Here is a 26,089-nt window from a genome sequence, read left to right as displayed (position 1 = left end):
CGTTTGTATATTTGTTGCCTGCGGAAGAATGAAATTCATACAGGTTTGATGAAATTAGATGATGTAAATGAAAATTTTGACCAGCTGATATTATGCAGGCAATATCATCTTCAAACAGACTTAAATGTATTCAACACTGTTACTAATGTCTAAGACGATGCATGTGCAGCATAAAATCAGCATAAAAAAGCAGAGTAAGAAGTAACACTGTGTGACATTGTGTTTTTTTTCTCTGTTCTCTGTCTCCCTCCCTCTTCCTGTCACACTCCTCAGTAAATGGAGTACCGAACAGCCAAATCACTACCCCCAAATCCGCCAAATCCTCCAGTTCCTCCCCGACCAGCCCCCGCAGCATGCGCAACTTCAAGGTAAACCCGTTGGCATGGCAACAGGCTTACACTGCTAATCAGTTTACTGGCAAAACATGGCAAGTTTTAAAATAGATTATTTCTTCATCAAGTCAAAAATAAGATCAGGCTTCTGGATGCCGATTCATGGATGACAGCATCATAACGCTCTCACTCCTGATTAAGAGTTTAGCGAGGCTGCCTAAATTATTGCCTCACAATAAACTGAAGCTGCAGTTGTAACGCCCCTAAATTTCTTCAGCTTAGAGTGATGACATTTTATAACTTTTTCCTATACTTTCGAAAAAATGCAGATTGGAAAAAAAACAAAAACAAAAAGAAAAGATTTTGAGTTAGAAGTTCTGTATTTTTTTGTATTTGATGATATACATAAATAAGTGTTTACCTTTTTATCTCTGTGTTCTTTGTTAAATTGGAACATTACTGACATATCAGTAATATCTCTGGTAGCTAATATACAAGATTTTATGAAGGCCAATTTATTAAATCAAAATGTAAATATTAAATATAAAACAAATTGCAGTGAACTTTATTTAGTCAGAATATGTTCTTTGATTTAAGCTTATCAATATATGATAAAAGTACATATTATACAAAAAAAATATATTTTATATGTTTTGTTATATAAGAATATATGTCCACTTTTAATACATTATATAAAATATATTAACAGCAATGATATTTCTTTTAGGTACAGTTGCCTTTCTCACTTATTGTTTAAAATTCAATATTTTGATCAAATCATTCACAGCGTAAATATTTTAATGTAATTTTTACTGTTGTAAATTGTATGTAAAGTACATGTTACTTACAGGCAGCTGTAAACAATTTAAAAAATATGTTACTTGCCCCTGAATTTCCACACCATACAACATTAGAGAGTGTTCAGTAGTTGTCTGTATTGGTCGTTTAGTATCAGTATTGTTTCAACATTATCTTCTAAGGACATAGAAGTTTTCATGAGCACTTCTAACAGAAAATCCTCTCTGATAAGCCTAATCACTCCTATTCTTGGAAGCATTGTGAGTCTAGGCATTGAGATCTTGCTGAGATCTGAACTGCAGACCTGTAATTAAACCAAAGGTCAAAGTCAAGTATGATCATAGCCTCGAGAACTCCTGGTGTTAATCTGCTTAACTGACCCGTCTATCAGACAGTAAGCTTCTTCTCGTACGGGTGCTGTCTTTAAAGCTTCTTGAAAGCACAAGGAGACACTTTCATTCATTTTTAGAGAGGATTTAGTTATTTAGGATTTTAGATATTTGGCACATACTCACATAAGTCAATTTATAGGAAAGAATTTTTGATCCAAGTCTTCCACTTCTCTACGGATCTCACATGGCATTTTAGAACATTCGGACATTTGGAATTTAAATGAATAAATATGAACTTATTTGGCCAATGTTAAGCATATTAATTAAGGAACTCTAATATGATCTCTGAGATAAAAATCTGAAACAAAGTTTAAGTGAAAATTGTATTAAATTATATTAAGTCTAACAAGCTATATAAAACCAATGTCTGCAAATTATGCTATATTCAGAAACTTGTGAATGTCTATTATGAAACAAATTATTTATAGTGTTCTACCATTTTCGTGTTTTCATACTGGAGATATGAGTGGTTTGATAGAAAGTTGCTTGTCAGGCTGGTTCTTTGCACATTGTTCCTGAGATTTTAAGCTAATTTTAGACCAAACGCACCAACATTGTGGTTACATATCTTCCCACTTGCCTTTAGTTTAGTTGCAACAAGCGGATGGGAGTCCCCCTCCGTCTCTCTGTACAGGTATTATGAAACTCTGCCTTCTGTAGCAGCGTTTAAATGAGCTGCAGTTGCTTCTGGGTATTCAAGTTCTTAGTTGGAATCTTACATAAATGATTGTATGATTTATTCAGTCATTTTAACAGCATAGTATTTGGCTGTGTATTTTAACTTAAAGTCCATTGCAGTATTTGAATCGTTCAAAACAGCTTGTAATACCCAACTGTTACTTGTATACCTAGAGGAATCCTGTGGCCTGTATTAAACCAGCTTTAACCAGGATGCTGCCAGTATTTGTCTCCATTGGCTTACTTAGTCCTCTCTCACATGTCACTGTCACTTCAGTTTAATTCTTATTTGGCTGCTGAATCAAGATAACATGCAGGCTTTTTAACCATACTGATTGCCAGACCATTTTAAATCTTTTAAGACTAGGTCCATTATTTTTTGTGTCAGTCACACACAGTTTGTCTTCCAGACAGCTCTTTTTGTCTCCTCATCAACCATTTATTTCACTAAGGATGACGCTCAGTGTCAGATGGCAGTATGTTATTGAAAAAAATATATATTATGCTTTATTTGAAGGTTTAGTATAATGACATCTGCTACAGTATAACCAATTCACATTGCTTTTCTATAGGGCTGGGCAATATAACAAACATTCATGATTTGTGATGATTTGGTTATATCACAATGCTTTTAGCTTTTTCTCATTTGGACATTGGCTTGTTTTGCAATCCTTGTAACACGCACCTTTTTGACTGTTAAGACATTTTTAATATCTGTGAACTGTTAATCTTTTATATATGCAGTAAAAGACACAGAAACATTTACACTTATAAAAAGTGATATATTCTGTTAGCCTTGATGTAATGAAATTATTGAAGTAAGGTAATAATCCATACTTTTCCTAAATGTATTTTACTATTTTATCTTTTAATGCTTATAATAGCATTTGTTTACTTGCCAGGAATATATATTTGTGAATCAGGAATTAAATGTAAATGTGATTTTTTTTTTTTTTTTTAAACCAATAATGAATATTCATATTTAAAGCACATTTAACAAACATGCAGCTTCACCTGTTTCAGGAAAAGCTTGTTTTATGATCTTTTATGAAATTCATCTAAATGACTCTGATTTAACTAATACTTAAAATCACTCACTGGAGTTTTATTTTCAGTAAAACTACACAATTGTTCAGAAGTTTGGGGTCAGTAAATTTTTTTGTGTTTTTGAAAGAAGTCTTGTAAGATTTTTATATATTTTAAAATGTTATTTATTCCTGTGATGGCAAAGTTGAATTTTCAAAATCTTTGTGTTCATTCTGCTCTGTGATTTATTTAAAACACCTTGATTTGAGGAAACAACCAATTATTCCAGCTTGGCTGGTAACAAATGTAAATGTTTAAGAATTTGTCATTTAAAAAAAAACTATACTGATCAGGGCTCGCAAAATTTCTAAATCCCTGGTAGCCCTTCGGGCAGGTACTCTTCAGATTTTGGTAGCCCGAAAATTTATTTAACAGCCCAAATAAAAAAAATACCATAAATGTCAATCAAAAACATTTTCAATACACAAATATCAAGGAATATCAAGGAAAGTGTTTTATTTTACTGTGTACAGGGTATCTGCAGAATTTTTTTTAATCAATTTAAGGCAATTTATGACTGAGCTGCACAAGTAAAATGAACACCGTGTGAGTGGGGTTGGACAATATCTGTGGTAACATTAAGCCATAAAATGACATGATTTGCAATTCAGATACAGGTTTTCACAAAAATAAAAATCTTATTTCAGCCTTTAAATCATTTTTATGAAAAGGAATAAGTCAAACATATGAATTATTGTATTAATTTAAAACATAAATATCACTGTCTAAATTGTTTAGATTTTTAGAAGGAATCACACATGAAAAAATACTATAGTAAATACTATAGTGTTTTTGAACCATGCTATAGTAAAGTGTGTTATAATGTATATATTATAGTATTTACAACACTTTAATGAATGCTACAGCATACTGTAGTATTAACTATAGTGAACATATAAACTGTCTACTGTAGTATACTTTTGTTTTTACTACAGTAAACTGTAGTATATTGTAGTATACCCTGTAGTTGTAGAAAACTTAGTACAGTATTGGGTAAAGTCATTTGTTTGTATTACTATAGTTGTTATATTAACACAGCATCTATAGAATTACCACAACAAATTCATTCAAGTACTTTACTATAGTATGGTTCAAAAACACTATAGCATTTATTTGCTATAAATTACTATAGTAATTTTTATAGTAATTTACAACTCTGTGTTTGCTGCGTAAAAACATGGGTCCATCTAAACATAAGATAGGCTTTCTGGAAATGCAAATTCATTCTCTGCCATGAGGTGGCGCTTTAAGAGCAGCCCTCTGAAATAAAGCGGTCCGCTCCCCCGGTGACTCTCATAAACGCTGCTTCATCAGGCATTTTATAGGCAAGATTAAATGAAAATGTCAACGATACGTTTCTGAGGACAGTCAGTTCCCTTCAGAGATACATTCACATAAAGACATCCGTGCCTTGTTTTGACTTTAAAACGCACAGCGCTCATATTTATTCAATGACATAATTGCCTTTTGAAGTGTAATCCAGCCATATCGCGATTCTTGCCTTTCCACCCCCCACTGTAAGACCTCTTGAAATTACAATTAAGACTTTTCTTATATCATTTAACGTATTTAAAACTTTTGAAGGCCTTAAAAACTCCCTGCCCTGTATTTTAAGGTAGCCCATCGGGCAGGGCGGTGATACATTTTGGTAACCCGACTGGAAAACACAATAGCCCCGGGACGTCGGGCTAGCGATTTTGTGAGCCCTGCGTGATGCACTATTAATCTAAAAAATGTCTATGATGGTTAAGGTCCTGCCTTGAATACGTTTACTTACTACTACTTACATTTATGCTTGGCTACATTTGATGTTTGGTTGATTTAATGGTTCATCTGATTGGGAAAAAACAAATCGCTCTTAATACATTTAATATCAACTGCATAAATATCATACTTTTTTTTTTTTTTTTTTTTTATATCGCCCAGCTCTATCACTGTAGTATGTACATAAAACATCTATAGCGCTTTTAAGGAGTTCTAAATGTTTTTGGTCTTTGTGACTTATTTTGTCTCTGTTTGCAGATTGCAGCACATCACTCCTCTGCAACCAATGTGAACGGCTCCTCTGAGACTCCCCAACAACACAACAACAGTGTGAGCCCTGAAGGTAAACATCCACGAATCACTTTCATGCTCTCACTCACCTTGGATCTGTGTTTCAAGCCCAGAAGTACCCTAAGGGGTATGACAAGGTTTGGCGGTGAAAGTGCTGACACATGCCACTTTGTGCCAGATTTGTTCAGGCGCTCCTCCACACATCTCTCCTACACTTTCACACACACACATTGTGGTGGCAGTGCATGAGCAAACGTCCCTTCTCAGCAGCGCATGAGTCAGAATGACCTTCAGCAATTTTCTGCATAGTGCACTAACCAAATTTAAACTGTTGGATGCGGATGTTGGGGCTAATCTGTTATTTGGGGTTTTTACAAAACATTCCTCTGCCTTATTGTTTTTAACTTAGTTTTGATCATGTGGTATGAAAATTCTATTCTTTCAGTCTGACGTGTTAAATGCATTGGTTTGTTCCCTTTAGTTAATGGAAACAGGAACCTTGCTGCTTCCACAATTATGGACAAGTACAAAATTGGCAAAGTTATAGGTGATGGAAACTTTGCTGAGGTAAAGGAGTGTGTCGAACGGTAAGAAAATGACTAGTTACAGGATGTTTTCACTGTCAGAAAAAGATAAAATGGCTCTTCGGGGTCAGTAAAATTGTGTAGCAGTTTGTTTGTTCTCCCTTCTAAGCTTGTTATTGTCATGATCGCTGATTAAAATACATAAAGAATACTGTCTACATCTAGATTCAGTTTCCTGTTTGTATTTTTAGGCTAAAATGTTCAAAGGAAGATCTCTTGTGCTCTCAAAGGACATTCACTTTATAAATTGGTTCCTGGGGCTCTGAATGCACTCAAAACAAACCATCATTAACCTACCTTCTTGAAACAAAGTCTATTGTTCTGTTTCTTTCCACAGATCAACTGGAAAGGAGTTTGCACTGAAGATCATTGATAAAAACAAATGCAGAGGCAAAGTGAGTTGGACTTTACAGACTTTTTGCAACACCAGCCAATGGAAAGGGTGAACTGAGAAAATACCAGCTGTAAATATTCCTTTACCAGCCTTGAAACTGTTTAGCATAGTTTTTATTGATAATATATATTTGTTTGTCCTTATGACAATGCAATTCTATCTGTTTATGAGTTTTAAGCACTGGCTGTAAGGTTGGGTTATTGCAATGCAAATTATTTACGCCTCAGTGGTCAGATATTTTTGGTCCATTTAATATGGCTGATTAGATTATTTTTTATGTATTGCCATTTATCCAGCATGCTGCAGTTTTTACAAGTCATGGGAGAAAAGGTCTACAGATGAGACCCAATTTATCCTTAAGGTGTAAATCATTTCTATATATCTTCCTTTATTGGAATGGTAAATTGTCTCCCCAAACTGTTGCAACAAAGTTGTAATGTTATTGTATGCTGCTAAAGCAAGACCTGTTATTTAGAAGGGGTGTTCACATGCTTTTGGCCATGAATGAATGATATGTAAACAGCAGTTATATTGGTGGCCAGTGTCTCATAATCTAATTCCAGTCTGTGCTTTAACCGAGGAAGTTAGTTTCCTGTTTGCCTGGTTTCCTGCAAGAGCAAACCTCAGGAATTCATGCAGATTTATGCCTCGGCAGCTAAAGACAAAAGACTGCTGAGAGTTGCTGTACAGTTGGTAATTTGTTGTGACACATGCTTTGAACACACAGGAGCACCTGATCGAGAATGAGGTGGCAGTGTTGAGGCGTGTTAAGCATCCTAATATCATCATGCTGATTGAAGAGGTGGATACACCCACTGATCTCTATCTAGTCATGGAACTTGTGAAGGTACTGTTTGTTAGACACCTCTTATACGGTCTGATACAGTTTATACATCTCTCAACATTGCACATTTGCACATGTTCTTACCACACTACAATATGTTGCATTTTTAAAGACAACATAAAATAAATAATGACGAATAAGATTTTCTTGATAAATACATCTGGTGTTATTGTGCATGGTTCATCAGTGTACGCTGACAACAAAATTTGTTTTTATATTCTTTTATGAAAATATAAAGCTTCTGAAACTTCTAAACATGAATATTATATGTAATTCTTAGATTTTTCATATATTATAGATATTTAATATATAATTTCCTATTTATTTAGTTTTTATATCAGGCACTACCATTCAAAAGTTTGGCATCTGTAAAAACAATTTTTTTATATTTTTGAAGTCTTTAATGCTTACCAAAGCTGCATTTAATTGAAAAATACAATAAAAACAGTATTTAAAAAAAATATATTAATACAATTTAAAATAATTTTATTTTAATTTACTTTATATAAATATATTTTATTATTTTTAATATTTTACTGTATATATTATAATGTACATTTCTCCTTTGATGGCAAAGCTGAATATCGATACACATTTTTTTAGGATACTTCTAAATCTTTTGTAACAATATAGATGTCTTTTAACTTTTGACCGGTAGTGTATGCATAAATTAAAACTAAATTTAATATAAATTAATATAAAGGTGCATCTCAAAAAATTAGAATATCATGAAAAAGTTCTTCTTTTTTGTAACTTATTTCAAAAAGTGAAAATTTCATATATTCTAGATTCATTATATGTAAAGTAAAACATTTCAAAAGTTTTAATCATTTTAGTTTTAATTTTGATGATTAGAGTTTACAGCTCATGAAAGTCAAAAATCCAGTATCTCAAAATATTCTAATATTTCCTAAAATCAAGCAAAAAAAGGATTTGCAAAACAGAAAAGTTCAAGTTCTTTAAAGTATGTTCATTTATGCACCCAATACTTGTTCGGGGTTCCTTTAGCACAAATTCCAGCATCAGTGAGGAATGGCATGGAAGCGATCAGTCTGTGGCTCTGCTGAGGCACTATTGGGCCTTCAGCTCGTCTGTATTGTTGGATCGACTGTTTCTCATCTTTCTCTTGAAAATATCCCATAGATTCCATATGGGGTTCAGGTCAGGCATCAATCAATTACAGTAATATCATGGTCAGCAAACCACTTGGAAGTGGTTTTGGCACTGTGGGCAGGTGCTAAAGTCCTGCTGGAAAGCAGATGGAAGCATAAAGTGCTCCAAAATCTCTTGGTAGATGGCTGCAGTGACTTTGGACTTGATAAAACACAATGGACCAACACCAGCAGATGTCACGGCACCCCAAATCATCTCTGACTTCAGAAACTTCACACTGGACTTCAAGCAGCTTGGATTCTGTGCCTCTCCAGTCTTCCTCCAAACTCCAGACATTGATTTCTAAATTAAATGCAAAATTTACTTTTATCTGAAAAGACAAGAGGACTTTGGACCACTGAGCAACAGTCCAGTTATTTTTCTCTGTAGCCCAGGTAAGATGCTTTTGATGTTGTTTTTGTTTCAGAAGTGGCTTGGTAGCCCTTTTCCTGAAGATGTCTGAGCGTGGTGACTCTTGATTCACTGACTCCAGCTTCAGTCCGCTCCTTGTGAAGCTCTCATAAGTGTTTGAATCAGCTTTGCTTGACAGTATTCTCAAGCTTGCGGTCATCCCTGTTGCTTGTGCACCTTTTCCTACCCGATTTCTTCCTTCCAGTCAACTTTGCATTTAATATGCTTTGATACAGCACTCTGTAAACAGCCAACCCTTTCAGTAATGACCCTCTGTGACTTACCCTCTTTGTGGACCCTCCACAAAGAGGGTAAGTCAATGATTGTCTTCTGGACCATTGCCAAGTCAGCAGTCTTCCCCATTATTGTGGTTTCAAAGAGCAAGAGATACCCGGAATTTATACTGTAGGGATGGTCATTTAATGAAACTCAACTGTCAATATTCTAATATTTTGAGATACTGGATTTTTGACTTTCATGAGCTATAGCTCTAATCAGCAAAATTAAAAAAAAACTTTTGAAATGCTTTACTTTACATGTAATGAATCTAGAATATAGGATAGTTTTACTTTTTGAAATAAGTTTAGAAAATGAACTTTTTCACGATATTCTAATTTTTTTAGATGCACCACCTGTTATTAATAAAAAAAAAAAACATATAAACTCAGATGCACCCTACATTATTGGAACGTTAAATGCATTGTGAATTCTGTGTATTGTTGCTACATTGCACTAAATGGCTGCATTCAATATTAATCTCTTAGCCCCAAATAAAGGCAGAAACTTATTTGTTACTCTAGGTTCAAGTGTGTTTATACAGAATGTATAAAGAGATTATATAGAAATATAGAGAATTGTAGTTATTTGTATTGACATCTGTGTGTTTCAGGGTGGAGATCTGTTTGATGCGATCACCTCCTCAACAAAATACACAGAAAGAGATGCTAGTGTAATGGTATTCAACCTGGCAGCTGCTCTCAAATATCTGCACAGAATGTGTATCGTCCATCGAGACATCAAACCTGAGAATCTGCTGGTACGCACATATACACAGACAAACATATCCTCAAAAGATACATTGAATATACAATACACAGGCATATACACCTACACATCTTGCGCAGAGACAATATATCTGAAACACATACACAACAGTACAGAAATACAAAACCTGTGAAGAAAACAACTTTGCACATTGTACATGGAAAATTACTATGTCAAGAAGGAAAGAATGTAAATCCTGGAGTGTAAAAATAATAATTTTGTCTTTCACTATGTGTGTTGTAGGTGTGTGAGTATCCTAATGGTACAAAGTCTTTAAAGTTGGGTGATTTTGGCTTGGCCACAGTGGTTGAAGGGCCACTGTACACTGTTTGTGGAACACCCACTTATGTTGCCCCAGAAATTATTTCAGAGTCAGGGTAAGAATCATTGATTGTTTTGTGTTTATATCATCATTGTTTTCTGAAGTGATATTGCTATGGAGACATGAATAGCCTTTAAAATGCTGGGGGCTGAATGTTATTAACTGTGTCTTCCTGTCTGGGCATCACTGCAGATACGGGCTAAAAGTGGACATCTGGGCAGCTGGAGTAATTACCTACATCCTCCTATGTGGTTTCCCACCATTCCGCAGGTACCACTAGATAGTACCTGCTCAGTCCTTCATGTTAAAGGTGGCGTAAGCGATTTCTGGAAGCCAGTGTTGATATTTGAAATCACCAAAACAAACACGCCCCTACCCCAAAAAGGTCTCGCCCCTATTTTGATAGCTCCGCCCCACACATATGTAATCTACGCAACCCAGGCAACAATTAGTTCTGTGAAACAACGCAAAACGATGTGTTTAAAGAGAATTAAAAAATAACATCAAAAAGATTGGTCCTGTCTGTTGTTTATTAATTATATAAAGGACAATGTTGTCAGTTGATGCTGTACGTGTCACTGGAATTCGAGTGATCACTGTCGTGCAGTGAGTCAGGGAACTTACCAGTGACTGAATTTGTGTACATGATGAGCTCGGGAGCTAGGGATCTGATTGAGACGCACCCCGTGTCTACACTGGATGCTGTGCGGCGCAACAAATCTCCAACAGAGAACTGCTGCCGCGTTCTATTTATGACGTACTGACACAAATTTCAAATGATTTTCAACGGTCGCTTTATCGCGTCCAGTGTAGGCAGACTTTAGCTGTTGCGTCGCGGCGCGTCTGGTGTAGACATGGTGTTATGCTGCATTCATATGCTATTGGAATTATGGTAAATACGAGCATCCTAGTCATAAATTGGACATGAACGACCTTAGAGAGGCCTTATGTGGCCAATTTCCGACTAGGAAACTCGTATTTACTATAATTCCAATAGCACGTGAATGCAGCATTACTCACCTATCCAGAAGAACCAATGCAACCTTGGCGTCCGATCACAGGCCTTCCGCTCCTTGAGTTTTCTCCAGCGCTGGAAAGCTGATCCGATATTTACACGGGTCCTACTTCTTGCCTTATCGTTCCGCAGACATTTTCCACTTTTGTTTTTTTATTTGCATTTTTATACATAGTTACTGCTGATTGGCTACAAGTTTGTTTTGGTACTCGGCCCCAACTCAGTTTTCTACAGCGTTTTTGAAAAATTACATACCCCGCCTTTAATAAACCACAGTGTTTAAAATCTAATGTTTGGTCTCATATTGCATATTGCTCATGTTTTGTTCATATTGTTCTCAGCAGTTGTTGTACATGAAATATATGTTTTTATTGTCTATGTGCTTGGCATTTGTTTTTGTAGTGAGAATAACCTCCAAGAGGACCTATTTGATCAGATCCTGGTGGGGCGTTTAGATTTCCCATCACCCTTTTGGGACAATATCACGGATTCTGCTAAAGTGAGTGCAGAGAAACATATCATGACAATTATTAAAGGAGTAAAAACACTAAAAGGAACTTAAGAATTTCCTAAAAAGTCGAATTTGCTAGAAATGTACTCACGCACAGGCCATCCAAGATGAGTTTGTTTCTTCATCAGAACAGATTTGGAGATATTTATCATTACATCACTTGCTCACCAATGGATCCTCTGCAGTGAATGGGTGCCGTCAGAATGGAAGTCTAAACAGCTGATAAAAACATCAGAATGATCTACAAATAATCCACACAACTCCAACTACAGATTGAGGCAAAAAGATGCATGTTTGTAATAAATCCATAATTGTTTTTATATTCAATACATCGTTCTCAGCTAAAAGTCCTCTATCCATAATATTGCTTTCTCCAGTGGAAATGTTGTCTCATCTGAATCAGAGAAATATGCACCATTTGCAAAAGAAAAGAGTCCAAAACTGTTTCTTACAAACATGCAGTGTTTCATCTCACAAGACATTAACTGATGGACCGGAGTGGTGTGGATTACTTGTGGAGTATTGTGATGTTTTGATCAGCTGTTTTAACTCTCATTCTGACAGCACCCAATCACTGCAGAGGATCCATTAGTGAGCAAGTGATGTAAAGCTATAATTCTCCAAATCTGTTCCAATGAAGAAACAAACTCGCATATATCTTTTATGACCTGAGGGTTAGTAAATTTGTAGCAAATTTTCATTTTTTCCTGAACTATTCCTTTAGCATGCTTTAAAACACACTGTCTTACCCTCACTCATTTATCTCACCATCTTTCATTCTTTATGCTGTATTCTCTGTCCTGACTGCACCCTACTCTGTTTCACCCTACTCTCATCATTATATCATCTCATTCATCCCATCCAGCTTTAGAACTGTTTTGCATTTAGAGTTTCTAACATCTTTCTCTGCACCGAATGACAGAATTTTTGCTGTGTATACAAATGTGGACATGCAGACCTTTTTTAGATCATGTTAATGGTCTTTTTAAAGGAAATCAGGCAAGTATCTTCTTTGTCTGGTCTTAAATAAGCCTCATGTGTCATAATTTCTATCAAAATTCAGATTCAGATTTTAGTTTGTAAGACTAATGTCTTACAAACTAAATCCTTTTCTGAAACTTACCATAATTCCTTAACTTTACACACAAAGATTTAATATAACTGCAAAGGCGTAGAATTTAGTAGGGACTAGGGATTGCGAATCATTTGAAATAAATGGGGACTTCGTTGCGGGTTTGTGAATCATTTGATTCAGATCGGGACTTTGGAGCTGATCTGTGCTCTGAAAGGGATCATTCACCCATAAATGAAAATTCTGTCATTAATTGAGTAATGACAGAATCCTCATGTTGTTCCAAACACGGAAGACCTTCATTCATCTTCTGAACACAAATTAAGATATTTTTGATGAAGTCCGAGAAACCCAATGCACCTGAAATGTTCCCAGGCCCAGAAATGCTGTAAGGACATCGGTAAAACAGTCCATGTGACATCAGTGGTTCAACCATATTTTATGTAGCTACGAGAATATTTTTTGTGCGCAAAGAAATAAAAATAACATCTTTATTCAACAATTTGTTTGCCCTGAGTCACCTGTTGCATTAATGAGTATCACAACTATGACTAAATTGTCCCTAGCAATAATTTTGATCAAACAATTAAATGTCTGTTGTCTGCCATTATTTCCCTACCAATTCCAGAATCAAACCTACGCCCTTGTTTAACAGTATTTGTTTCCTGTCCTTTTGTGTACCTTTTCTGTTTTTATGCTAAAATGTGATCCTGGACCACAAAACCAGTCATAAGCTTTCCATTGATGTATGGTTTGTTAGGATAGGACAATATTTGGCTGTATATAGGACATGTTATATAGGACAATATTTGGACAATATATTATTTTTATCTAATTAAAGTTGTCCAAATGAAGTTCTTAGCCATGCATATTTCTAGTCAAAAATGAAGTTTTGATATATTTACAGTAGGAAATTTACAAAATATCTTAATGGAACATGATCTTTACTTAATGTCCTAATGATTTTGGCATAAAAGAAAAATCAATAATTTTGACCCATACAAGGTATTTTTGGCTATTGCTACAAATATACCCCTGCAAATTAAGACTGGTTTTGTGGTCCAGGGTCACAAATGTAGTAAAGTTTCTTCAAGTCTGTTCATGATCATGGTGTGTTTGTACAGGAGTTGATTGGTCACATGCTGCAGGTGAATGTAGAGGCCAGATACACAGCGGAGGACGTGCTGTCTCACCCCTGGGTCACGGTAAATGTGTGTGAAAAGGTTTAGTGCTGTGTGTGTGTGTGTGTGCGACTTGGTAATGCATGTGCTACATTACAGTATCAGACTGAATAATATATATATATATATATATATATATATAATATATATATATGATAAATTCTATTTATAAAATATAATACACCAAAATGTATTTTAGGCATTATTGCATGTTGAGTAGCATGATTGGTCACAAGGGATTCACTCGCACACTTACTCATAAAACATTATTTGTGTAATTTGAGCTGTATTAGAGGTGGTTTTGATTTATATTTAAAATAATTTTTCAAACTGAAACCTACAATTTAGTCTAAATGCTCTGGAGAACACAGTAATATTGCTCACCATTAGATTGGACTATCCTAATCCACTTCAATAACCAACAGGAGGATGCTGCAATGGAAAACAATATGAAGATGGAGGTGGCAGGTAAACTCAAAAAGCACTTTAACTCTGTGCAGAAACAGAGCAACACTTCCCCTGGAGTCTCTGTTATTGTGGTGAGCACACACACTCACACATGAGAAACAGTCTGCACATCATAACTGCAGCTGCTGTCGTCTGTTAATATGCTATACGCTTAAAAAATAACCAATGTGATCCTCTCGGCCCCTAATGATTAGTACTTGTATTACACATAATTCCGAAGCATAGCCGTCACTGAATTTATAGCCACTGTGGACACCAGCATCAAATCAATCGGTTTGTCTCCCTCGGAGCTCATGACTTACATAACTGCTAAATCTCAGGAAATATTAGAGATTATTGCATTGTAAGCAAGCACAGGACAAAATATGAATTTGGACATGACTTTAGAAAACTATGGAAGCCCGTTTCCGCCAATGAATAAAAAATAAAACAAGGTAATTGCGACTTTTTATCTCACAATTCGGACTTTTTTTCTCGCAATTCTGACTTTATAACTCACAATTCTGACTTTATAACTCGCAATTCTGAGATATAAACTCGCAATTCTGACTTTATAACTCGCAATTCTGACTTTATAACTCGCAATTCTGACTTTATAACTCGCAATTCTGACTTTATAACTCGCAATTCTGACTTTATAACTCGCAATTCTGAGATATAAACTCGCAATTCTGACTTTATAACTCGCAATTCTGAGATATAAACTCGCAATTCTGACTTTATAACTCGCAATTCTGACTTTATAACTCGCAATTCTGAGATATAAACTCGCAATTCTGACTTTTTTTCTCAGAATTCTGACTTTTTTTCTCGCAATTGCGAGTTTATATCTCACAACTCTGACTTTCTCGCACCATAGCAAACCACTCTCCGTGTAAGGCTTTGCAGTACTTTGTTCAATTTGCTATAGCTGAACTATATATTGAACTAGATGAATGTTGCTCCGAATATGATTTTTGAACAAACATAAAAATGACTCATTATTCTTTATTTCTGTGTTTTGCGCTCACGGTTTGGACAGTACCATTACCGCCGGGCTTTCAGACACGACATTCTTCATTTATTTATAGTTCTGAGTTTAAGGCAGCTTCTATCGCGTTATTTTAATAACAGCTGTCAAGTAAAGTGCGTATTATTGTAACACGAGAGTGGATATATATGAATGCACGCAGGTGGATTTCCTTCACTCTCGCATAAAGCCCGCTTTCATATGTTCTTGCTATAGAATTATCTTATCTCCTGTATTTAATGTTGTAAGATATCGACCAAGCAAGACATCCCCAATGAAAATTATAAATAAAGGATTCATTAATTTTATTATTATTATTTAGTCAATGAAGAGTTCAGATGCAAAAGCTTAAATGCCATCTGAAATTTTCTTCTAAAATTTGTATTTTTCGTTTATATTCAGTTAAGTTACTTTAATGACAATGAAAAGAACCTGTACCTGAGAAAAATGCTCATTTTAGAAGAAAATTTCAGATGGCACTTAGAGGCTTTTGCATCTGAACTTTTCATTGACTAAATAATAATAATAATATATGATAATTCTATAGCAAGAACATATGAAAGCGGGCTTTATGCGAGAGTGAAGGAAATCCACCTGCGTGCATTCATATATATCCACTCTCGTGTTACAATAATACGTTTTTGACTTGACAGCTGTTATTAAAATAACGCGATAGAAGCTGCCTCAAACTCAGAACTATAAAGAAATGAAGAATGTGTCTGAAAGCCCGGCGGTAGTGTCCAACCGCGAGCGCAAAACATAGAAATAAAGAATAATGAGTCATTTTTATGTTTGTTCAAAAATCATATTCGGAGCAACATTCATCTAGTTCAATATATAGCTCAGCTATAGCAAATTGAACAAAGTACTGCAAAGCCTTACACGGAGAGTGGTTTGCTATGGTGCGAGAAAGTCAGAGTTGTGAGTTATAAACTCGCAATTGCGAGAAAAAAAGTCAGAATTCTGAGAAAAAAAGTCAGAATTGCGAGTTTATATCTCAGAATTGCGAGTTATAAAGTCAGAATTGCGAGTTTATATCTCAGAATTGCGAGTTATAAAGTCAGAATTGCGAGTTTATATCTCAGAATTGCGAGTTATAAAGTCAGAATTGCGAGTTATAAAGTCAGAATTGCGAGTTATAAAGTCAGAATTGCGAGTTTATATCTCAGAATTGCGAGTTATAAAGTCAGAATTGCGAGTTTATATCTCAGAATTGCGAGTTATAAAGTCAGAATTGCGAGTTATAAAGTCAGAATTGCGAGTTATAAAGTCAGAATTGCGAGTTTATATCTCAGAATTGCGAGTTATAAAGTCAGAATTGCGAGTTTATATCTCAGAATTGCGAGTTATAAAGTCAGAATTGCGAGTTATAAAGTCAGAATTGCGAGTTATAAAGTCAGAATTGCGAGTTTATATCTCAGAATTGCGAGTTATAAAGTCAGAATTGCGAGTTTATATCTCAGAATTGCGAGTTATAAAGTCAGAATTGCGAGAAAAAAAGTCCGAATTGTGAGATAAAAAGTCGCAATTACCTTGTTTTATTTTTTATTCATTGGCGGAAACGGGCTTCCATAGAAAACAGCACATCAGGCACAAGTAAAAAAAAAATCACATTCACTTTCTCCATAGAAATTTGATTTGATTATAAACGTTAATGTATAAACCTTTCAACAAAGACATACCATGAGTAGTGTGATTCAACTTTTGAAAATCTTTGTTTAATAGGGGAAAGGGAAGTGGTGTGTGGCCAAGTATGGTGACCCATACTCAGAATTTGTGCTCTGCATTTAACCCATCGAAGTGTACACACAGTAGTGAACATACACCCGGAGCAGTGGGCAGCCAATGCTGCAGCACCTGGGGAGCAGTTGGAGATTTGGTGCCTTGCTCAAGGATCTCACCTCAGTCGTGGTATTGAGGGAGGAGAGAGTGTTGGTTATTCACTCCCCCCACCTACAATCCCTGCCGGACCTGAGACTCAAACCCACGACCTTCAGGTTACAAGTCCAACTCTCTATCCATTAGGCCACGACCGCCCTAAAATAATAGCTAAATTGATGGATAAAATCTACACTACCCATAATAACCAAATGAACCAAAGACTTATATTTTTGTATATATTTGAATATACTGTTTTTATGCTTATATTCAGTGATTATAAGTCATTAGTTGTCTTGCTCACCAAGGCTGCATTTACTTGATCAAAAATACATCAAAACAATAATAATATTACAGAAAAACAAAAATATTACTACTATTTAAAATAACTGTTTTCTTTTTTAATATATTTTAAAATGTAATTTATTCCTGTGAGGCAAAGCTGAATTTTGTCACATGATCCTTCAGAAATCATTCAAATATGCTAATTTGATGCTCATACACATATATTAGAAAGATATCTTAAATACAGGACCAAGCCCATTGGAAAAAAATGGGCAGTCAGCATTGCTCTCCAGTGCTTGAAAATTGCTGAAGGACTTATCATAATCCTTTTATTGCTTGGCAGAATGTACTTTATGAGCTCAGAGAGTGACATGGGTGAAGCATTTTCAGCCATTTCCACCGTCATGTCTTATTAAATTCCCATCCCAGTTCACTGCACCATAAACCCCTCACAGCCCGACTTGTGTCTCAGTTCTTCTCACTGTCATTAAGGGTGTCTGTCTCTGTAAATGTGTTGTTTTCAGTGTTGTCACTGGTCTTCATCCTGTCTGCATTGCCATGATCAAGAATACTGACCATCATTCATTGTTTGGACTTGACACCATCATGCAGAAAGGAAATTTCATTTTTGATATTTGAAATTAAGACCTCAGTATTAATAACTGCTAACTGGTATATTGAATATTCATGATATATTTGCATTGATTCTGCTGACAGGAGATATAAAATGAATAAACATTATATTAATAGACATCTACTAAAAAAGCTTTTTTTTAAATCTAAGGTCCTTTTTTGTTCACCAGAAAATCAGCAGTAGGGACTCTGGCTAAATGTGTATTGATGTGAATCTCATTTGACAGTTTGAACTGTAAGGGCAGGGCTGTATCTACACCCCTTCCTTGCTCTCCCAAGACCTGAAGTGATGTCTACCACTGGATATTGGGTATTTGACTCCAAACCTAAACCTCTTTTTAATGAGCTTGAGTTCTTTGACTATACTAAAATCTAGCAGTCTCTGCACTCTGACTGCCTCTTGTTCCCTCTCACTGGGTTTTTTCAGCATTTGCTGGTCTTGCATCTAATTCTAGATGACAATTATACCACACTTCATGTCTCAACCATAATCTGGTCCACTTTTTGTCTTTCCATCTTCTCATTCCACTCTGTGTTCATGGTGGCCCTTTAAATGGCTGTGATATTCTGTGCCATATGGCTTCTTTGCACATTATTGCTGTATATTGTTTCCTTCTGGGTTCTAGCTGAAAGGTTTGTATTGGCATGCATGCAATACTGACTGCTTGTAAAATTAACACTGCAATCCGATGGCTTCTCTCTCTCTCTGTTACCTAATCCAGAGACAGTCTATTTCATGGCAGCTGCCAACGTCCTCGAAATGAACCTCTCACCCTTAGGACCTTGACCATTGACATAAAAATAGAATATGAAACTCTGCCATCTTCTGGCAGTATTCTAATTTAATCATTTAAATTAATAAATCTAATGACTGGGAGAGAGAGATGCAAAATTGTGTACAAAAATTGCCTTGGATGAAATATTTTACTCAAAGTTTTTATTTAGTTATTTAGATCTTTTTTTTTTTTAGATAAAATGAGGATTTAGTTGTTTTACTCACCCTCATGTCATTCCAAGTATGCTGAAAGAAAATATATTTTTTCTTTTTTTAAAAGAATTGTCATATGGGTATTCTATCCGTTGTTTGTCAGGTTTTACCAAAAAAAAATCTATATGGATAATTTGCTATATTCCAGCAGAGGTGGACGATACACAAATCAAATACTTGAGTAAAAGTACAGATACTCTATTAAAATATTGCTCCAGTAAAAGTATTAAGGACTCCCTTTTCAATTTTACATGGCTAAAAGTACATGACTTTTAATGTACTTAATTAAAAGTACTGACTGATGAATGTTTATTTTGTAATTTTATGTGCTTTATACTCCTGCTAAAAATACATGTCATACACAGATAACTACTCCTTAAAATTACTGAGAATTTAAGTGTGCAAAAATAAAAATATATATACCATATACACTCACACATCAAAGGATTATTAGGAACACCTGTTCAATTTCTCATTAATGCAATTATCTAATCAACCAATCACATGGCAGTTGCTTCAATGCATTTAGGGGTGTGGTCCTGATCAAGACAATCTCCTGAACTCCAAACTGAATGTCAGAATGGGAAAGAAAGGTGATTTAAGCAATTTTGAGCGTGGCATGGTTGTTGGTGCCAGACGGGCCGGTCTGAGTATTTCACAATCTGCTCAGTTACTGGGATTTTCACGCACAACCATTTCTAGGGTTTACAAAGAATGGTGTGAAAAGGGAAAAACATCCAGTATGCGGCAGTCCTGGGGGCGAAAATGCCTTGTTGATGCTAGAGGTCAGAGGAGAATGGGCCGACTGATTCAAGCTGATAGAAGAGCAACTTTGACTGAAATAACCACTCGTTACAACCGAGGTATGCAGCAAAGCATTTGTGAAGCCACAACACGCACAACCTTGAGGCGGATGGGCTACAACAGCAGAAGACCCCACCGGGTACCACTCATCTCCCACTACAAATAGGAAAAAGAGGCTACAATTTGCACGAGCTCACCAAAATTGGACGGTTGAAGACTGGAAAAATGTTGCCTGGTCTGACGAGTCTCGATTTCTGTTGAGACATTCAGATGGTACAGTCAGAATTTGCCGTAAACAGAATGAGAACATGGATCCATCATGCCTTGTTACCACTGTGCAGACTGGTGGTGGTGGTGTAATGGTGTGGGGGATGTTTTCCTGGCACACTTTAGGCCCCTTAGTGCCAATTGGGCATCGTTTAAATGCCACGGCCTACCTGAGCATTGTTTCTGACCATGTCCATCCCTTTATGACCACCATGTACCCATCCTCTGATGGCTACTTCCAGCAGGATAATGCACCACGTCACAAAGCTCGAATCATTTCAAATTGGTTTCTTGAACATGACAATGAGTTCACTGTACTAAAATGGCCCCCACAGTCACCAGATCTCAACCCAATAGAGCATCTTTGGGATGTGGTGGAACGGGAGCTTCGTGCCCTGGATGTGCATCCCACAAATCTCCATCAACTGCAAGATGCTATCCTATCAATATGGGCCAACATTTCTAAAGAATGCTTTCAGCACCTTGTTGAATCAATGCCACGTAGAATTAAGGCAGTTCTGAAGGCGAAAGGGGGTCAAACACAGTATTAGTATGGTGTTCCTAATAATCCTTTAGGTGAGTGTACAGTCATGGGCAGAAAATTGCACTTAAGTGCAGTAATAAGATAAAAAAAATACTGCCCATCTCTAATTTCAGGGGTTCTGAAATGATAGCTTTGTAAAGAGCAGACTAAACTTTAAGCTATTATCAAGTCAAGTCAAGTCAAGTCAGCTTTATTGTCAATTCACCCTTCATCAATTCATCAATGCAATTATGCACTGATAATCAGCTCCCAAATTAAATATGGTGCCTATATGGCATGTGTTTGACATCAATAATAGCAAATGACATTCATTCTCATTTCTTGTAACAACACATCATTACATCAAACATAGATACAAAAAGTCATCATATGTCTTCACAAGAGTCGTATGGACTATATTTACATGATTTTATAGTGCTTATTGTTCTTTTTGGAACTTGATAGATTGTATGAGTAAGAAAAATAGCATCATGTGTATTTGGAAGCATATGAGGGTGAATAATGTCAGAATGTACATTTCTGATTGAACTGCCCCTTTAAGTGGCTATATTTGCTTTAATCAGGCAAACTGAGTGTTTCTGAAGTAGTCCTTGTGAAATGTCCCTCAGCTGAAGTGTTAGAGGTTATGTTAGTGTTGTGTATGAATTTGTGCTGTATGTGCTCTGTGAGTAAGACTAGTCTCTGTCCTCTGCTTCTGCTCTCCCCATGGCATTGCTATCCTTTGACTAGCTCCAAGGCAATGGTATGTACTAACACTAACTGCTATGCTCCTCCCTCCCCGACTCTGTCTCCTCACACATACACTCTTATACTGGGAGAAAGTGACAGTAACATCACTGAAGATAATCGTTTTCCCCTACAAGACATGGAAAGTTGTCAGCTTAGAGAATTCTTGACTCGCTTTAATTCTGTTATGAACTTCAGTGATGTTTTTCACTCTCTGCCATTTTCCAGTCTCTTTTACTGCGGTGGTCTTCTCCCACCTGTGACGTGATCAATAGTATTGACTTTTCAGTGAAACCAGGTCATGCATACTGTCTTTTATATATTTTAGTTTGAACATGTTTCTTCTTACAGCTTTGGGGAAAACACTGAACAACTTGCTTTATTGCTTAAAGGGATACACAAAATTTACTTTGTACTTGTAAAATGTAGACTACTTCATTTACTCACCCTCGTGTTGTTCATGTGCCTGCCTCTTTTCTGAAGAACACAAAAGATGATATTGATTTGTGGTTTTTTTGGTGTTTTATTCAGTAAATGGAAGATTGAGGACTTTTTATTTTTTTAGCACAAATCCAGACTTCTCTATGTAGCCTGCCATCATCATAGTTTATCAAGATTGTGGGACATTTCTAGACTAAAGATAATGATTATTTATAAGACTTTAGATTAAATAGACATTATATTTTAGATTAAAATATCAAATCTGGAAGTTAGCAGCTTAACACTCACAGACACATAATTCTGACATGTAAAATTGCCATAAATTTAGCAAATGTCATGAAAACTAATAAGAACTCACCATGCACCCCTCAGATAAACCATTGCCTGCAATGACCTTTACATACAGAAAGTAGTTTGAATTACTACTTAAATAGTTTTTTTTTTTTTTTTTAAAGTGGGAACATTTTTGGAAAGAAAAAAAAGTGGGAACAAGTTTTGTTACACATGCAATTTAATTGAAAGCTCAATTAATATATATATTTTTTAAAAAATGTAACTTTTAACTGCAAAAAATAGTTTTCAAATATGCAAAATTTTCAACTGTTGCAAAGTAGAGGGACACATTTAAAAACAAAAAAAAACTATTTGGAACAACATGAGCATGAGTAAATGACGACAGAATTTTCATTTTGGGTGCACTGTCCCTTTAAGATTAAACTGATCTCTCTCTTGACCTCCTAGATCATAACTTCATCTCACTTACTCTTTCCCTACTGAATTGTTTAAATTTCTTTTCCATTTCTGGGTGTGTGCACCTCATGTGAACATTATTATATTGTGTCTCTCCTGTAGAACACAGCTCTAGATAAGGAAACCATCCAGCTTTCTCGTCGGCGTCAAGACCGCAGCCCCCCTCCTCCAGGAAAGAGCCCTTTCTCCACCCACCCAGAGAGACGACACTCCCATAGGGGACGCTCATCTGTCCAATTGGAGGACTCTCGGAGTGCTGCCCCCGTTGAGCCTTTAGCCTCAACAACCCCCAATGCACCATCAGCACCTCTGCCCTCCCCTCACTCTGCCCCACCTCCCCGCTTCCCAGAATGCAGTGTTGAGGCTGAGGCCAGCAAGGGTCTCCCGAAGGAAGAATAATTTGTTTCCTATTTAAGGGAAACAATACGGAGACAATTTCAAATATAAATGCATAAATACATATAGCAACTCTGCCAATCTTTGAAACTTCATGCTATAGTGAAAAAGCTGGAAAACACTACACTACTTTTGCCTCAATTTGTACAGTCTGGACGAGTATGTTGTCCAAAGCAAGAGACAGTTTGCAGATTTCAGAGAAAATTGTGTATGATGAGCACAGACTACAATTTCTTTATTTACAGATTCTGATTCTACTAGTTAAAAGAATAACAAACAATGATATTTAGAACACACATATTGTTTCCTTGCAATGAGGTGCAGTTTCTGAGGGAGTGTGTTTTGTTCGGAAAGACTTAAAAGTAGGGTTGTCAGGTCTGCAAAACAAACCAGTGACTAGTCAAAAATGGCCCAAAATCAGCCCAATAACCCTATCCCTAAAATACATATTTTACAGTCACTGTTCTGCATTATACACAATTTAAACTTAAAAGTCAGAATAACCATTCTGTTTTCATAATAGAGCTCAAAGGTTCCCTACTAGGTCTATATGTATATATATATATATCTGTCAAACCTTTAAATGCATAGTTCACCATAAAATGTAAATTATGTCATCATTTGCTCACTCTCAAGTTCTTTCCACAAAGGAAGATATTTTGAAGAATGTGGGTAGCCAAAGATTTTCTTGTCCCCCCCACTGAATTCCATAGTATATAGAATTTTGTTAGCCACATTATTCAAAATATCTTCTTTTATTTTTAGCAGAAAATGTTTTGCAGCACATTGATTTTCATTTTTGGGTGAACTATTCCCACAGCAACAGCAATTCTGCTGGAAAACAGTGGACATGGCAACCACATGTGATCCTCAGTCTTTTATTATATGCTGTCTGTTTTTTCTCTGTAACTATTTACAAAGTCAGCAAGTTAATGAAGCCTAGTGTTTTAAAATCTGTTCTGTTTTTAAAAGTCATTTAGAGTAATCCTTTAAACTACGTTCAGTACTGTCGGTATAGTGGTCGTCTGCTTGTCTCCCTGCTTTCTTCTTCTTCCAGTTTGGCTTCCGATTCCAGCACCCATGGTGGGTTTGAAAACTTAATGTGTGATTAATTGTATATAGGTGCTTTGGATATGAAAGATCTGCTCTGCTTTTGTATTTACTGACATGGACAGCTCATGTCCTGTTATGAATAGCTAAACACTTTTTAGGGTGAATCTAAACATGCTACTGAAAAAAAAAAAAAAAAAAGACTTTGGAACTGGCAAGAAACTTGTCCTGCTGAAACTTGAAAGTACGTTTTCTTGGAGTGTATGTTTGAAAATAGACTGCTTGACTTTTTGACTCTGCTGAAGAAACACGAGAAAGCAATTTTCATTTGTGGGTGTGTGTTTTCTTAAGAGGGTGTGACTAGCACTACTCTGTTCTGGGGTCATTTTGCAGTAGTTTAGAGTTGCCTTCATATGAGCCAGCAAAGCAGGAAATCTGTAGGGATTGTTAATAATTTTGTTCTTTTGCTAATTTATTTGTACAGATTAGACAAATGTGAAATTGTATTTTAGAATAGTTTGACATTTTCAATCCAGAGTCATTAAGTGCACGATATTTTGATTTCTCTGTTGCAATAGTATTAGATTACAATCTCAAGTCTTGGATTTGTCATCTATTGTTCCATGAACTACTTCTGTACTAGTTATCTCTTTGCTCAACGTGGCACTGATTTCCCGAAACTGTCAGCCTACAGGGAGTGATGCAGCTTGTTAATTAAGGTATATGACATGATGCACTGCTTTTTTTCTTCTTTTTTTTTTTTGACGTGCATTGGAGGTTTTGAGAAATATGGCAATATTCAGTTTTATTTCTGGAAGGCTACATTTCATGTTTAATAGATGTCATTTTATATTAGTGGTCATTATCATCACATAATCAAAGTAATGCAATAAAATTATCTTGCTGTTGTTTATCCTTGTCTTGTCCTTATTATGGTATATGATCACAGAAAACCAACCAAAGTTCTGTAGTCTAGCGACAAAACAGCAGCAATGCAACATCGCCATCTGCGGGTTGAAGTGCGACACAACATCTAATGAGATTCAAGATTCAAGATTTTTATTCGTCACATACACAATTATACAGAGTATAACCAGCAGTGAAATGTAAGTCAGGTCCGCTCCAAGGACAGTGCAGTTATATAGAATACAAATATTAAGAAAAATAAAAGTAGAAAAAAATAAAATAAAAGCTAAAAAAATATAAATTTGCAGGTCAGTATGATGTTGATTTAAATAGTAATAAAGAGGAATGTGCAAAAGAATGTGCAAAAAAGTTGTACAGGGTATTTAAATAGCAGCAATATGAGGTAGAAAAATTATGAATAGCTTATTGATATGGTGATATTTACATGGAGTCAAGTGATATTATGACACAGAGTTAGAGTTTAGGAGCCTGATGGCCTGGGGGAAGAAGCTCCTTCTAAGTCTCTCAGTTTTTGCCATCAGGCTACGGAAGCGCTTACCAGATGGAAGCAAAGTGAATAGACGGTTACCAGGGTGATTAGAGTCCTTGATGATTTTGACAGCTCTATTTTTGCAGCGTTTGAGGTAGATGTCCTGCAGAGAGGGGAGAGCAGACCCTGAGATGCGCTCAGCTAAGCGCACAACTCTCTGTAGTGGTTTGCAGTCCTGATTTGAGCTGTTTCCATACCACACTGAGATGCACTGAGTCAATACACTTTCTATGGTCCCTGAATATACAGTTTTCAGGATTGCTGGTGAGACCCTGAATTTCCTCAGCTGTCGCAGATGGTACAGTCTTTGCCTGGCTTTCTTAACCTGTGTTTTGATGTGTGTAGTTCTAGTAAGGTTCTCGGAGATGTTTACACCGAGGTACTTGAAGCTACTCACCCTCTCCACAGGGGTCCCACTGATCATGACAGGAGTGAAGGGCTGCTGCTGTCTCTTCCTAAAGTCCATGATCAGCTCTTTAGTTTTGTTCACATTCAGAGAGAGACCGTTGTCCTGGCACCATGA

At 36.0% G+C, this 26,089-nt stretch overlaps 1 protein-coding gene across 3 annotated transcripts in view; it reads left to right on the top strand.

The window, feature by feature from the left end:
• Positions 1–25,021, top strand: part of LOC306872402 (serine/threonine-protein kinase DCLK2-like) — a 62,867-nt gene extending 37,846 nt beyond the window's left edge. Inside the window, exons 6-18 of one of the 3 annotated variants that reach the window (XR_013784408.1) lie at positions 274–368; positions 5,309–5,393; positions 5,823–5,928; positions 6,263–6,320; positions 7,047–7,166; positions 9,616–9,762; positions 10,014–10,147; positions 10,285–10,362; positions 11,510–11,606; positions 13,815–13,901; positions 14,297–14,410; positions 18,372–18,454; positions 22,767–22,891. Coding sequence is in view for 2 of the 3 variants with exons in the window: in XM_079420931.1 (XP_079277057.1) it covers positions 274–368; positions 5,309–5,393; positions 5,823–5,928; positions 6,263–6,320; positions 7,047–7,166; positions 9,616–9,762; positions 10,014–10,147; positions 10,285–10,362; positions 11,510–11,606; positions 13,815–13,901; positions 14,297–14,410; positions 22,767–23,063 (1,418 nt within the window). In the remaining variant the exon portion in view is untranslated. Of the gene's footprint in view, positions 1–273; positions 369–5,308; positions 5,394–5,822; positions 5,929–6,262; positions 6,321–7,046; positions 7,167–9,615; positions 9,763–10,013; positions 10,148–10,284; positions 10,363–11,509; positions 11,607–13,814; positions 13,902–14,296; positions 14,411–18,371; positions 18,455–22,766 lie in introns of all 3 variants that reach the window. The other 2 variants (XM_079420932.1, XM_079420931.1) reach the window with 2 other exon arrangements.
• The last annotated feature ends 1,068 nt before the right edge of the window (positions 25,022–26,089 follow it).

This window comes from Barbus barbus (assembly GCF_936440315.1).
Source record: "Barbus barbus genome assembly, chromosome: 7".
NCBI lineage: Eukaryota > Metazoa > Chordata > Actinopteri > Cypriniformes > Cyprinidae > Barbus > Barbus barbus.
The sequence above is the reverse complement of the archived record's forward strand: the minus strand, read 5'-3'. Positions and strand labels throughout refer to the sequence as shown.